At 41.7% G+C, this 13,631-nt stretch overlaps 2 protein-coding genes across 13 annotated transcripts in view; one reads left to right on the top strand and one right to left on the bottom strand.

The window, feature by feature from the left end:
* IKZF3 (IKAROS family zinc finger 3) overlaps nt 1–13,631 on the bottom strand; it is an 82,175-nt gene that overhangs the window by 54,545 nt on the left and 13,999 nt on the right. Inside the window, exons 1-2 of one of the 7 annotated variants that reach the window (XM_072111471.1) lie at nt 10,068–10,353; nt 9,701–9,775 (exon numbers count right to left, since the gene is read on the bottom strand). The exons of 1 other annotated variant lie outside the window; for it this stretch is intronic. In XM_072111471.1, the coding sequence (XP_071967572.1) occupies nt 9,701–9,707 (7 nt within the window). In that variant the 5' untranslated portion in view covers nt 9,708–9,775; nt 10,068–10,353. Of the gene's footprint in view, nt 1–9,700; nt 9,776–10,012; nt 10,354–13,631 lie in introns of those variants that run through there. 5 more of the 7 variants (XM_072111470.1, XM_072111478.1, XM_072111474.1 and 2 more) reach the window with 5 other exon arrangements.
* ZPBP2 (zona pellucida binding protein 2) overlaps nt 9,894–13,631 on the top strand; it is a 54,503-nt gene continuing 50,765 nt past the window's right edge. For 3 of the 6 annotated variants that reach the window (XM_072111485.1, XM_072111486.1, XM_072111480.1), the window contains exons 1-2: nt 10,797–10,906; nt 11,961–12,038. In XM_072111485.1, the coding sequence (XP_071967586.1) occupies nt 10,816–10,906; nt 11,961–12,038 (169 nt within the window). In that variant the 5' untranslated portion in view covers nt 10,797–10,815. Of the gene's footprint in view, nt 10,202–10,226; nt 10,378–10,796; nt 10,907–11,960; nt 12,039–13,631 lie in introns of those variants that run through there. The other 3 variants (XM_072111481.1, XM_072111484.1, XM_072111483.1) reach the window with 3 other exon arrangements.

Raw genomic sequence — 13,631 nt, 5'->3', positions numbered from 1 at the left:
CACATAAGCATTATACAATGCCATCTGCATGATGTGCACGGCCAGCTTCTTGTACCACACCCTCGACTTCCGCATGGCATTGTACGGCTGAAGCACCTGGTCAGACAAGTCCACCCCTCCTATGTATTTGTTATAATCTAAAATACAGTCTGGCTTGGGGGCTTCTGTACTGGCACCTCGTACTGGGACAGGGGTGGTGGTGTGCTCATGTATTGTGGTTAATACAAGGACCTCTCTCTTGTCCTTGTACTTAACACACAATACAGAGTCGCTGCATAGTGCCCTGCTTTCGTGCCTTTTAAGTTTTTGCCCAAGCAGCGACTTAGGGAGACCTCTCTGATTTCTGCGTACAGTGCCGCATGCCGCAGTATTTCTGGAAGTGAGGCACTTGAACAGGGTGGTGCTGGTGTAGAAATTGTCCAGGTAGAGGTGGTAGCCCTGGTCCAGCAGTGGGTGCACTAAATCCCACACTATCTTCCCTGTAACACCCAGGAAGGGGGGGCATTCTGGGGGCACTATAGTGGAGTCCTTCCCTTCATATATCCTAAACTTGTATGTGTACCCTGATGAACTTTCGCACAGCTTATACATCTTCACACCATACCTTGCCCTCTTATTGGGCAGGTACTGGCGGAATTGAAGTCTCCCTTTGAATTGTACCAGGGACTCGTCTATGCTCACATGTTTGGCGGGGGTATATGCCTGGGCAAACTTGGCACTAAAATGATCTAATATGGGCCTGACCTTAAATAACCGATCATAACTGGGGTCACCTCTGGGTGGGCACTGTGTGTTGTGAGTGTAGTGCAAAAACTTATGGATGGCTTCAAAGCGCATCCTGCTCATTGCCATGCGGAACATGGGGGTGTGGTACAGTATGTCTGTGCTCCAGTAGTCCCTGATTGAAGGCTTCTTTACTATCCCCATAAGGAGTATTATGCCCCAATACTTGTGCATCTCTGCTGCAGTGACAGGGGTCCACCTGTAGGGTTGTGCATAAAAGGACGTGGGGTTTTGGGCAATATGTTGTGCAGCGTAGAGATTTGTCTGAAATATAATAATATTCAGCAGCGTCTCATCAAAAAAAAACTTAAAAAAGTCCACAGCTCTGAGCCCTGTCGTGTCAAAGTTAATTCCAGGATGGCCCGTAAAGTCAGGGACCTGAGGGGTACAATTATCTGGGGCTACCCATGTGGGGTCAGTGGAAGCCCCAGACGCTTCTCCTGCAGAAGTCCCAGAAACTTCTCCTGCAGAAGTCCCAGGCACTTCTCCTGCAGAAGTCCCAGGACCTTCTCCTGCAGAAGTCCCTGGAACCCTACGGCGCCTTCTTAGGGGTCCTTCCAGGTCACTGGAAGATGAGCAGGAGGATGATGATAAGTAAAAGGGACCATCATCCCCACTAGCTGACTCGGTGTCAGAGGCAAGCATGTTATATGCCTCCAACACGGTGTATGTCTTCTGAGACATTGCACACAAAAAAAATAGAGAACTAGAAAAATTAGATAATGTGCACCAAACTACACGGATAAACCGTCTAGCAGGCACACAAAAAAAAAAAAAATATAATGCACACCAAACTACACGGACAAGCCGCACAGATGGCACACACAAAAAATAATGTGCACTAAACTACACGGACAAGCCGCACAGATAGCACACAAAAAAAAAAAGATAATGCACACCAAACTACACGGACAAGCCGCACAGATGGCACACACAAAAAATAATGCGCACTAAACTACACGGACAAGCCGCACAGATGGCACACAAAAAAAATAATGCGCACTAAACTACACGGACAAGCCGCACAGATAGCACACAAAAAAAAAAGATAATGCACACCAAACTACACGGACAAGCCGCACAGATAGCACACAAAAAAAATAATGCGCACTAAACTACACGGACAAGCCGCACAGATAGCACACAAAAAAAATAATGCGCACTAAACTACACGGACAAGCCGCACAGATAGCACACACAAAAAAAAAGATAATGCACACCAAACCACACGGACCAGCCGCACAGATGGCACACACAAAAAATAATGCGCACTAAACTACATGGACAAGCCGCACAGATAGCACACAAAAAAAAAAGATAATGCACACCAAACCACACGGACCAGCCGCACAGATGGCACACACAAAAAGTAGCTACGTACGGGTACACCTACGGCGCTCTGGAAAAAAATATTACCAGGCACCGAAAAAAAACCTATGTGTACCGCGCAAAAAGGCGCTACAAATGCACCTAGCTTGCCCTAAGACAAACTAACTACCGCTAAGACTGCTAAAGATTCTGTGCAGCGCTATTCACACGGCGCACTGAAAAGTGCGTCCAGTGCAGAACAACGCTAACACAGCGCACTGAAAAGGGACAGACAGGGAAAAACGGAAGACACGTGGGATCACACAAGGCGATCACACAGGGAACACACAGAACACAGGAAAAAACAGATAGGGATGGGAATTTGTAGGGAACAATAGGGATCAGATAAGGATCAGAACACTATTTATAGTGTAAAAGTGTATTTTGGTGCACACAGTAACGCTCTCTCCTCTCTTCAGCGATACCAAACCAAAATGGTGCCGCTGGAGGAAGAGGAAAGGGCTAAAAGCACGTTTTTTAGCCCAAAATCGCTGTAATTGGCCAGTCAGGTTTGACTGGCCAATCACAGCGATCGGCGGGCGGGACCAATTTGATTGGTCGGGTGACGGAGACAGGAACTCCTCCTACCTCTGTCACCCAAATCTCGTCCCGATGTCACCACATCGCGAGACGTGGTGACAATTCTAAAATCCTATGCGCTCGCGCCGTAGCTGTACTGCGCTGAGCGCTAATCGTCGGAAGCTGCGCAGTACAGCTACGGCGCAGAGCGCTAAGGTGTTAACCATGGCCTCCTTCCTACTAAAAAAAAAAAAACGTTTACAATCATGCCAATGAGCCGGAGCGTTTCTAGTGGGTGTTTCCAGAGCCCCTCAGTGCTGTCTTTTCACTTGTGGTTACAATGAGCAGAGAAGGTCTCCCCTTCCTCTGCATTTTATGCTGCTACATTACACAGGCAGAGGGAAGAGGAGAAATGGGGGGGTGTCATGCTCTGCTCATTGTAACAGCCTGTGATGCTGCAGTGCTGAAGGTTCTGGAAACACACAGCAAAGCCCTGTGGGTTCATTAGCATAATTGTTTAAGTTTTGATGATAGATTTCCTATAAATGACCTCGATCACTGATAACGAAAGAGATGTACACAATGGACTATGGGCCCATTGCAGCTCAAGGCATGAAGCCTAACTCAGTGTGGTCAGTTATGGTGTAAAGAGTATGTGTTATTTAGGAGTACAGTGTTGTTATCCAGATTACATTATATTGTAAATGACTGTGGTATTTTTAGTTCCACAGTGAGGATTAAAAGCCACTCATTGGACATGATGTAAAAGGTTTGTTACAGATTAGGGCTGCATCGACTTAAAAACGCAGGGCTGCTAGGGAGCCCACAATCTCTATATTGCCCAGGGCCCATAGTAGTCTAAATCCACCACAGTCTGTAGTCGATAAGTTGTGATCGTTATTCAGTATCAGTTTGAGGTCAATTCTGTTATCGGGGATCTCGGGAGAAGCAATATTATTTCCTGGTTGCAACATTCACTTTATTTAAAAAACTGTGGGAAGAGCCGCCACCAGTTTGTGACCAGGGGCCTTCCCAACCCTTAATCCAGCAGTGATGTTTGGTCAGAGTTAACAAAGATAAAGTTAAATAATCTCTTCATAATAGAACATCACTTCTTAAGACACTAGACTGAGGCCCCCCACTTCTCTATACCAGGACCTCCTATGCCCCCACTCCCAAAAATTAAACTGTTCCCATACCAATAAACTCCATTTCTTCCTCCCTATATAGTAAAGCTCTCTCTATGGCCACCCTTTCCATCACCTCAGTGCAGGGTTTGCCAGACAGGACTCAAAGCCTCTTGCAGTCTCAGGCATGCCAGGACCCTAGAAGGAAGCTACAATGATAACCCAAACTTATTCTCCTTCTTTCTACTGTATTGGTGCCTCAGGTGCCTATACAACTTAAACCTGTGAAAGAGCAGCGAGTAATAAGTTACTGCTTAAGTTGTCGCATTGGCAAAATATATGTGGGTTTTGGTTGCAGTTTGGGCACTTGGTGTCTAAAAGGTTTGCCATCACAGTACAAGGGGGTTAAATGTCAGTGATAGTTTTCTACACCCCAGGGGGTCAGCTTTTAGTATAATCTACAGCTCCGATTCCACAGGATCATTGAGGTGCACTAATTCACCCACCCCCATGATGTACAGTTATATAAAAGTTGTGGGAGCCTAAAGGTTAATCAAGGTCACTACACAGAGGTTAGAATGAGATGGAAACATAAGCAAAAGTGTCAGGAAAGGTGACGGTTTTAGTTACTACTTGTATTCATCATGAACTAATAATTATGCAAGGTGCCATCAAGATGAAATCCAGGTGACTTCAATAACTTAAATGGGTTTTATGGTGTAGAATTCAACTGTGCAAATTTATCATTGAACTTTTCAAAGGGGAGTTTCTCTGCATAGTGTTGGACTGTGTAGTAACACACCCGACTGATAACACTCAATGGTCGCTTTAATGATCCATTTCTATTAGGAATAACAGAGATATGTAATTCTAAAACAAGTAAATAAAGGTGATAAATCATCTTAATGTTATGTAATGGATGACATTATATTCATGGCTGTATGAAATACGTTTATTCCACAGGAAAGAGAAAGACTGCATACTTGAGAAAATGGAAGTACAAAGTGATTATAATTAGACTTAGTCTCATTTTGGTTAACCACCTGTAAAACCCACCCTAAAGCATAAAACATGTACAACTGCACTATATAGAACACAATTCCGATGACCACAGTCCCTCAGGGAAATGTTTTTGGGAGATAATGTATTTTTTATTACCTTTTAGACCTCTGTATAGAATTATTTTATAATATCATCGTGACATTGTAAGGACAATCCATCAGGAGACTTAAGAAAATGCTATACTCCTTTACCGGCTTATGATCTATCCAACCCACTGAGAATTTTTTAAAAGATTTTACTTGACTACATATTCTGCAATGCTGTAAGTAGAATGACATCACTTTGATCAATGGTATTTGCATGTCAAATGATGAACTAGTAATATCACAGATTTACTACGGATTTACATTCTTGCTGTGTCTGCACTGAATAACATTTACTTGCACTACAGTTTCAGACACTTCAGACTTCTGAACTATGGAAATTTTTCAACGTGCTGGTAAATGAATTTTCTCACAAGGAACAGTGATAGAACATTGCTGATATGTAATATTAAATGGGTTTTCCCTTTTTTATGAGAAAAACCCAGTAATGTCCAGGATAGGAAATATGAATAAAGTACACTTACCCTGCTCTGGCTCATTGGGAGTTACTATACCTGAGTATAAGCCGAGGCACCTATTTTTACCACAAACAACTGGGAAAACCTATTGACTCAAATATAAGTCTAGGGTGGGAAATGCATTGGTCACAGTCTCCCCCCCCCCAGTAGATAGCTATTCAGTTCCCTGCGCACCTGTATATAGCCAGCCTCCTCGCCTAGTATATAGCCTACCAGCCCCCAGTATATAGCCTGCAAGCCAACCAGCCTCCAGGAGTATATAGCCAGCCCCCAGCAGCATATAGCTAGCAGCCCCCAGCAGAATATAGCTAGCAAGCCCCGTTCCCCGAGTATGCCCAGCACATAAAAAATAAACTCACCTTTCTAATAACCCTCCCAGGTCCTCTTCTTACTTCCTGTGCGTTGGCAGTGACAGGGGAGCTGTTGAAAAGGGGAGTACCAAGTTAATTTTTTATATACCCGAGTATAAGCTGAGTGGGGATTTTTTGGCACAAAAATTGTGCTGAAAAACTCGGCTTCTACTCAAGTATATACAGTATTTATCATTTGTTTTCCTGGGCATATTTTGCGTAAAAAGTCTCTAAAAAGTCACGTTGAGTTTTTTTGTGACTTTTCACTGCTAAAAAGTCGCTTAGGGCTTATTCCACTTCTATTCTGGCATAAAAATATAACTAATACTAGTGCAACACTATGCAAAGTCAGATTCATGACTTGTGACTGTTTATAAAAGTTGCATAAGTTGCTGTGACTTTTTGAAAAAGAAAATTCCACGCATTAAGTAAAGCATGAGAACATTTATTAAAAGGCCAAAGCCACTTTAATGAATCTGACAGTAGCAGAGATCCAGGGACAGGCAGAGAATTGTTCCAAAGAGATGCCTAATGACAAATATCCCCATTGTTCTAATGTTTGTTTTGTAGAGACTCCCCACTGGAAGTGCCACATCACAGCACCTTAAATATGTGGCCTGAGCAATCCCTGTGGCACTCATCCCGGACCCCAATTGGTCCAATCAATAAACCAATTAGGAGCCATAACACAGCCCAACCTTGGTAGCAGCAGGACGGAGAGTCCTGCAATATTCTTCTGATATGATATTCTTCTGACATGATGCTGTGTAAAGGAGTAGCACCAGAAGAAGTACCTTCAATAACCACCGTAAAAAAAGCTGATATGGCAGTCATTAAGGTGTTAAAAAATCACAGCATGGACTGACAGCAAAATAATATCATCCTTGTGTGTTTCTTACCCCTAGATCAGTGGTGGCGAACATATGGCACAGGTGCCAGAGGTGGCACTCAGGGCCCTTTCTGTGGGCATCCAGGCCTTCATCCGAACACAGAGTTTGCCAGACTGGACTCAAGGCTTCTTCCTGCCGTCCAATACAGCCCAGGACTTACCATGCTCAGCACCATTTTAAAGCGAAATTGTTGGCTGCCAGGGCTACAGGAAGAACAAGATGGTGTGGATAGAGATGGATTATTGTTGGAGCTCCTGCTCTGTGCACCCCAATTTTTCCTCATCAGGGGACCCTGAAGGGAAGCTACAATCCAAATTTCTCTATGATCTTTCTATTGTATTGGTGAACTCCTGATGCTAATATGATTGAAACCTGTGATACAGCAGGGATCTATAAGTTACTGCTTAAACTGTCATGTTGGCACTTTGCAACATACAGGTGGGTTTTGGTTGTACTTTTGGCACTCTATCTCCAAAAGGTTCACCATCACTGCCCTAGATGATGCTGTAGACCCAAGTGTTTTGCCATCTAATTTTAGTCAACCGTTTTTTTTTCGAAACGTGAAAAAGAACAAAAAAACAGATGCCTATATGAAACAGACAACACATGGACGACAAACTGACTCATTGGTGTGGATAAGCCCAAAGCTGTAAATTTCAATCATTGCCCTTGCAACAAGATATAACATTCATGTAGGTCTTGATGTGGATTTTCATGCTACATACAACATGTATATGTTACACTTTTCGGATTTGAAGGGGTTTTCCTGTCATCAATATTTTGTCAAAAAGCTGCTTAGAATACTACAAAATATTTAGGACGTATTCACATCTGAATTTCACCTCAGTATGCTATTTGTACAGACCCTTTTATTACCCAAGTGGCTATTCACACACCTTTTTTTCACTGACCCGTAGACCGCTGGACCGGAATTTTAGCATGTGATACTTTTTCGCCCTGCACGTACATAGAAGTCAATGGGGGGATTCTGGCACAAGACTTTAGTAGTGCTTTGCGATGGGATTTTACATTGTAGCGCTAGTTGGTGCACAACAAGAAGGAAACATGAGCGTCAGAGATGACACTCCACATTCAGGTTTAGAAAATGAGAGACTTGCTTTTGTTGGTCTAAATATGCAATAAAATTGCTCCAAAAAAGGGGGTCAGGAAACTAGAGGTACAGGGAAAGTGTTGGAAATTAAAAAAAAAATATAGGTTTTTGTGGCACTGACACTCTGTAAATCTGTTGGAACAGATCCAAAATTAAAAAAAAAACATGATTGCCCAACAAAAATCATTACTATATCCCCCCATTGGGTCTTCCAAAACAATAGATGGCATTTATATGCAGTTATTTCTTTTTTCAGATGATGATGGGAAACCAGTGGTTTTGCCATCTAATTTTTAGTAAACCATCGTCTTTTTATGTGGGTTGTGGAATATAAACGGATACAGATACAATACAAGACTGAACTCTGCTGCATTTTTTCCTGTAGTCAGAACTTACCCACCTGTGTGAATGAGCCTTAAGAGTCGACACGGACATGTCACTGCTATATGTTTTCACAGGCCACAATAGTGACCACAACAATCACAGCCAAATACCACAAAATCAATATAATTGGGTAAAATATAGAGAGATTGCAACGTAGCTGACAATTGCTAGCAGTTATCAGAGGCTCTGCCAGTGCCTGATGCACCCGCATGGGCTATATGTTACCCTGTAACTGGAGCTTCTACAGGTTCACAGTTTCAGTGAAAAAAACAAACAAACTAAAAATATGAATAGATATACAAAACTCAGGATTTAAGACTGTATAAGCCAAAAACATGGGTACAGTACCAATGGTGGGCAACACACTAAGGAGTCTGACACGTGTTCTTGCAATGATGCTTTCTCTGGGGGTGATGGTGTAGAACAAGTTTTGGGGCTCCTTAGTTTGTTGCCCATCATTGGTACTGTATACTTTTCATTTCCATGTTTTTGGCTTGATTGCTGGCTGCTAGTTATCCCCTTTATCATTTGGGTGTTATGGTGTGCCAGGCTGCACGGGGAGCTATTTTGGTGTAAGATGACTTTTGAGGGTATACACTTTTTAACTTTGTTATTTATTATCTGCTGATTTTAACTATTTTATACAGGCAGTCCCTGGGTTACATACAAGATCAGTTCTGAAGGTTTGTTCTTAAGTTGAATTTGTATGTAAGTCGGAACTATATATTTTATAATTGTAAGTCCAGATAATTTTTTTTTTGTCTCTGTGACAATTGGATTTTAAACATGTTGGGTTGTCATAAGAACCAGGATTAACAGTAAAGCTTCATTACAGACATAATTTATAACTGTTATAGCTGTTTATTACAGCCAAGGGCTAATGTACAGTAAATTACCAAAATCCAGAGGTCCATTTGTAACTAGGGTGTTCTTAAGTAGGGGATTATATATATATATAAAACAAAAAGCGAACGGCACTCCAAAATGGTGGAATAATTCAAGTGGTGTTTATTCCCAAGCTGCTAAGTTTCGGCTTCATCCGAAGCCTTTCTCAAGCATATATAATCATGAATGTCTCCCAAAGGTTTTTTATGATGTCATTAGGGCAACAATCTTTATTAATATAATGCCAAATATTTCATATTGCTAATTTATTGAAAAATAAACAAAAAAAGTAACAAGGAGATATGATCAAATATTAATTTTCATCTATTAATAGAAATTATTATTAAGGGTTAAAAAGAAAACAGATATTATGTCTCTTTACCTTAAATCCTGCGCTTATTTTTTTATGATTAATATTTATTTATTTTCTGAATTATTATTTGCCAACCTTACACTTTAATATAGGAGTTCATTAGTTACTATCACATAACTATTGTTATACTCTAGAAAACGTTTTTATACACAAATGTACATTTAGCAGTACACATGGATCATTGTGGACAAAAAACATTCACTTTTTAATTACTTTAATAACTTTTCTCCATGAGCCCAGTGGATTTGTATAGGAGACATGTGCAGCACCTTCTCCCCCTCCTCACCTGCCATCCTGATCCCTCGGCTCCCCTCCCAGTGCGCTGCTCCACGTGCTCCTGCTCCCTCAGCCGCGCAGCCTCCTATAGATGACAAGCAGGAGACTCCAAATGACACTTAGATTGGGGGGGCGCCGTTTTGACATCACACACCGGGGAGGGGGGGGGATTGGTGGTTTCTAGTCTCTGTGTAACCTGTCACACAGCAGGCAATGTATCGCTGTGTGAGTCATCAGATATTATAGAGCACGCGGCACAACCATCTGTTTCCTCACAGAAATGAAGTTATAGCCTTGCATCGTGTACATGTCATGTACTTACCGTCATATGTGTGGGTGTCATAGTAACTTTGCTGCACATTTATTACCTCACTCACACTGACACACGAGTCTTACTCCTGGTGGACTCCAAATAAGAGTGACCCGTCCATAAAAGTGATGTACAGCGCCGTCCACTACGCGGGGAGGCACTACGTCACCCGACTACACCACGAGCGGCAGCTCCCCGCAGGTCAGCGGTACAGAGGGCGGGAAGCAAGCTAATAGGCTGCGCGGCTCAGTCACATGACAGGCGCGACGGTTTGGGGATTGTAGTCGCCAATGGGAGGGCAGGGCAAGCGGCAGCGATGCAGAGTGTGTGTGGTCTGCTCTCCCTGTGGAGTCATCTTATTGCGCTGTTGTTTGCAGGTGGGAATCAAAAATACTTTGGGGGAGATATATCAGAGGTGTCTGAGAGCAAAAGTGTTCTAGCTGCTCACGGTAACCAATCAGAGCTCAGCTTGCTTTTTATAAACTGCTGTGGGTAAATGAAAGCTGAGCTCCAATTGGTTGCCTGGAGCATCCAGAACAGGTTTACTCTCAGACACTTCTGATTAATCTCTCCTATTATATTATGCGTAGACTACCGCTTTATACCAATATTTAGATCGCTGGTATCCATATATATATATATATATATAATGTCCCCTATCCATCTCATATCCTTATGACTATCTATCCCTATATACTTGTCTATTTCTGTTCTTTCTTTCTACCTATCCATTCATCCTACCTATTTATTTATGTATCCATCTTTGCATCTTTGTGACTATCTCTCTATCTGAAGGAGATTTATCATATGCTTGTATGCGCCGCATGATAGCAGCCCCCCGTGTCCCACTTCATACATCAAGATGTATACGTCGGGCGGTTCGGCCGCCGGTCAATACTGTCCCAGGTTGGTCCACTTTTACGTAGAAACTTGTGAACTAAAGTTTGCAGATTGGTTAAAATCAATCAGACACAGGGCTGGAATATCTGCCCACTCCACCAGCCGCCGCACACCCCTCGATAACAACATGGCGTGGAGGTGGCGTGGTCACTGTTAAAATCGCAAATTCTTGTGCAGTGAATCTTTTACTGCTTCTATGCAAGAAAACTGGAATAGAAGCAGTGATCCATCTCCCCTATAAATCCAGATATAGAAGTATCTCTTTATTTGCCCTTTTTTCTTTTTTTGTGTTTTTCTTTTCATTTCTTGCACCTTTTTTGCCTTTTCTCTGAAACTCATAGTGCACTGGTTTTCCTGCTTTGTGCCAAATTAATCTTTGAAATCAGCTGATCACTGATTTGCACCTAGTAAGTTGCAAAAAATATGCAAAAACACTCCAGTCCCCACCAGGCTTAGATATCGGGAGTCCGGAGTATCCTTGAGCGCTCTAAACCACGTGATTGTGGAACATCAGGTTGCTCTCTACCACCAGGCTTAGGAAACTGTTTGGTAAAGGTTGCAGCAAAATTTCAGAAATTGTGAAAAATTTACACACAATTTAACTAAAGGAAATTTGCACGTAGATAAATTAAAGAGCAGAACTGCTCAACAAGAAGATAAAGAACATGCATTCGCAAATTGCAAGTATAAGATACATCTGCCCCAATCTTTCCAGGTCAGAACATTGTAAATTTGTTGGGATTATTACAATTTCCATCTATTTATTAAATATCTATCTGTACCTCTATGTCCTGCAACTATATATTTCTGAAATCTTTCTTGGGTCTTTGTAGCTATTGATGTAAAACCTGTTAAAAAAATTATCTTAATTAAAACCGGTCAAAAATGGATGCGTTTTTTTTAACGGACTGCTTAAAAACGGGCCAAAAATGGGTTCAAAACACCATGTGTTACCGCACCCTAAAGCCTGTTGCTTTTTTTTGGGAAATAAATTATGACGCTCATACAGGCATTATCACAACCTAATGTGCTTTTATCTTTTTTCTTTTTTTTCTTGCAGTGCAAGCAAACACCTCTGAAAATGATCTAGCTCCCTTGGTTACCAAACCCTTTATTTATGGCGACTTACTCCAAAATGGTAATTTTCTCTTTTTTATTAGAAATGAGCAGTGAACAGTGATCTGCTTTGTCACTGGAGATTCATAAATGCTAAGAAAAAATAGCTTTTGCTAACTTTCTTATTGACAATAATCAAAGTAGTTGTGTATTTCCACAAAACATGACACTTTCATGATGTGTCTCTCACCATGCTATGCCAGCAATAAACAGTGGGGGAGCTTTTCATAGTTAGAAAAGGGGAATAGAATGTAAAATATTAGATTGTTGAGAATAATGTATTGTACATAACTTCATATTCAGAAAAAAAGAGTTGTGGGCACCCTTCTGCCAGGATACAATTTTTAAAAATAATTATTTTCTCTGTAAAAGAAATGGGTAGCTAACATTCTTCTTGGTCTGGGCAATTGCCTTCACACAATAAAGAGGCTTCCCTTATGAAAGTATGATGGTTATGCAATGTTAACACATTGTAAAAGCAACTCAAACGGTGCGTGTAAACGTGGTCCCTAAGACTTTCAGACCATACTTAAAAAAAAAAAAAAACACTTTTGGTTAAAGTGGCCGAATATGCATACTGCACAGGCCTTATATCCATCCATGCACATTAAAGGGAACATGTCACCACATTTGTACTTATACAGCCAGTGACAGGTTCCTATAGAGCTCTGTAAACTGACTGACACCCTTCTTTTAGCTAAAAAATTTTTGGCTTACATCCACATAAATCACCTTTATCTTATATTACCTGGCATCAGTGGGGAGGAAGGGGCGTGTCCTGCTCTACCAGCCCCTCCCATCTACTCCTCCCCATGGCTTATGCCTCCTTACTGGTCACAGTCCATGTCATGTGACCAGAGTGACTTTAGCCTCTTAACAATAGCATCCCATGTATATGACCATATTAAGTCACAGCTGCCTCCATGGACTTCTACTCCTCCTCTACTCCTACTCCAGGCTGCTGTGATTTCATGTAATCACATACATGGTGTACATGTTGCTATTATTAGAAGGCTAAAGGACCTGCAATGATGTCATTGGTCATGTCATGTATTTAACATGATGCGCCGTGTTAAATAAATTGACACAATATTTCCCATCTGTACATAGAGCTTTATATGTCTGTAGTTGAATACGAGCACAGTCCCTCAGTACAAAGAGGCAGAGCAGTGATTTGAAGACACAGAGCTGTCAGTCACAATAATGGGGCGTGGTTCACTGCCAGGCTGAGAGAGTAAAGAGTCACAGATACCAGTTATAAGTCGGAAAAATGTCTGTAATTAAGGTACAGTGCTCCACTGGCAGCTAATTTTAGGTGATTTTTAGTTGGCCTTGTAACCCTTTATCAGCAGGCATTGTTAGTCAGGGTGGTCAAAAGCCCTCTTTAAGGGCTCTTTCACAATGGCTTTATTTTTGATGTCCATGGTTCAGTAGGTTCCGTGGATGCCTCACAAATCCATTGATTTCTATGTGTGTTTTACACTGGCCTGTATTTTCACTGATCCGTTGTCCAAAGAAAAAATTATGAAACATGTCCTTTTTTTTTCACTGAAACGGATCATGGAAGGCAATAGAAGCTATGGGTCCGCAAAAAAAAAAAACAGATGAAACATCT

The sequence above is a fragment of the Engystomops pustulosus genome, chromosome 6 (assembly GCF_040894005.1).
Source record: "Engystomops pustulosus chromosome 6, aEngPut4.maternal, whole genome shotgun sequence".
Classification (NCBI taxonomy): domain Eukaryota; kingdom Metazoa; phylum Chordata; class Amphibia; order Anura; family Leptodactylidae; genus Engystomops; species Engystomops pustulosus.
The sequence above is the reverse complement of the archived record's forward strand: the minus strand, read 5'-3'. Positions and strand labels throughout refer to the sequence as shown.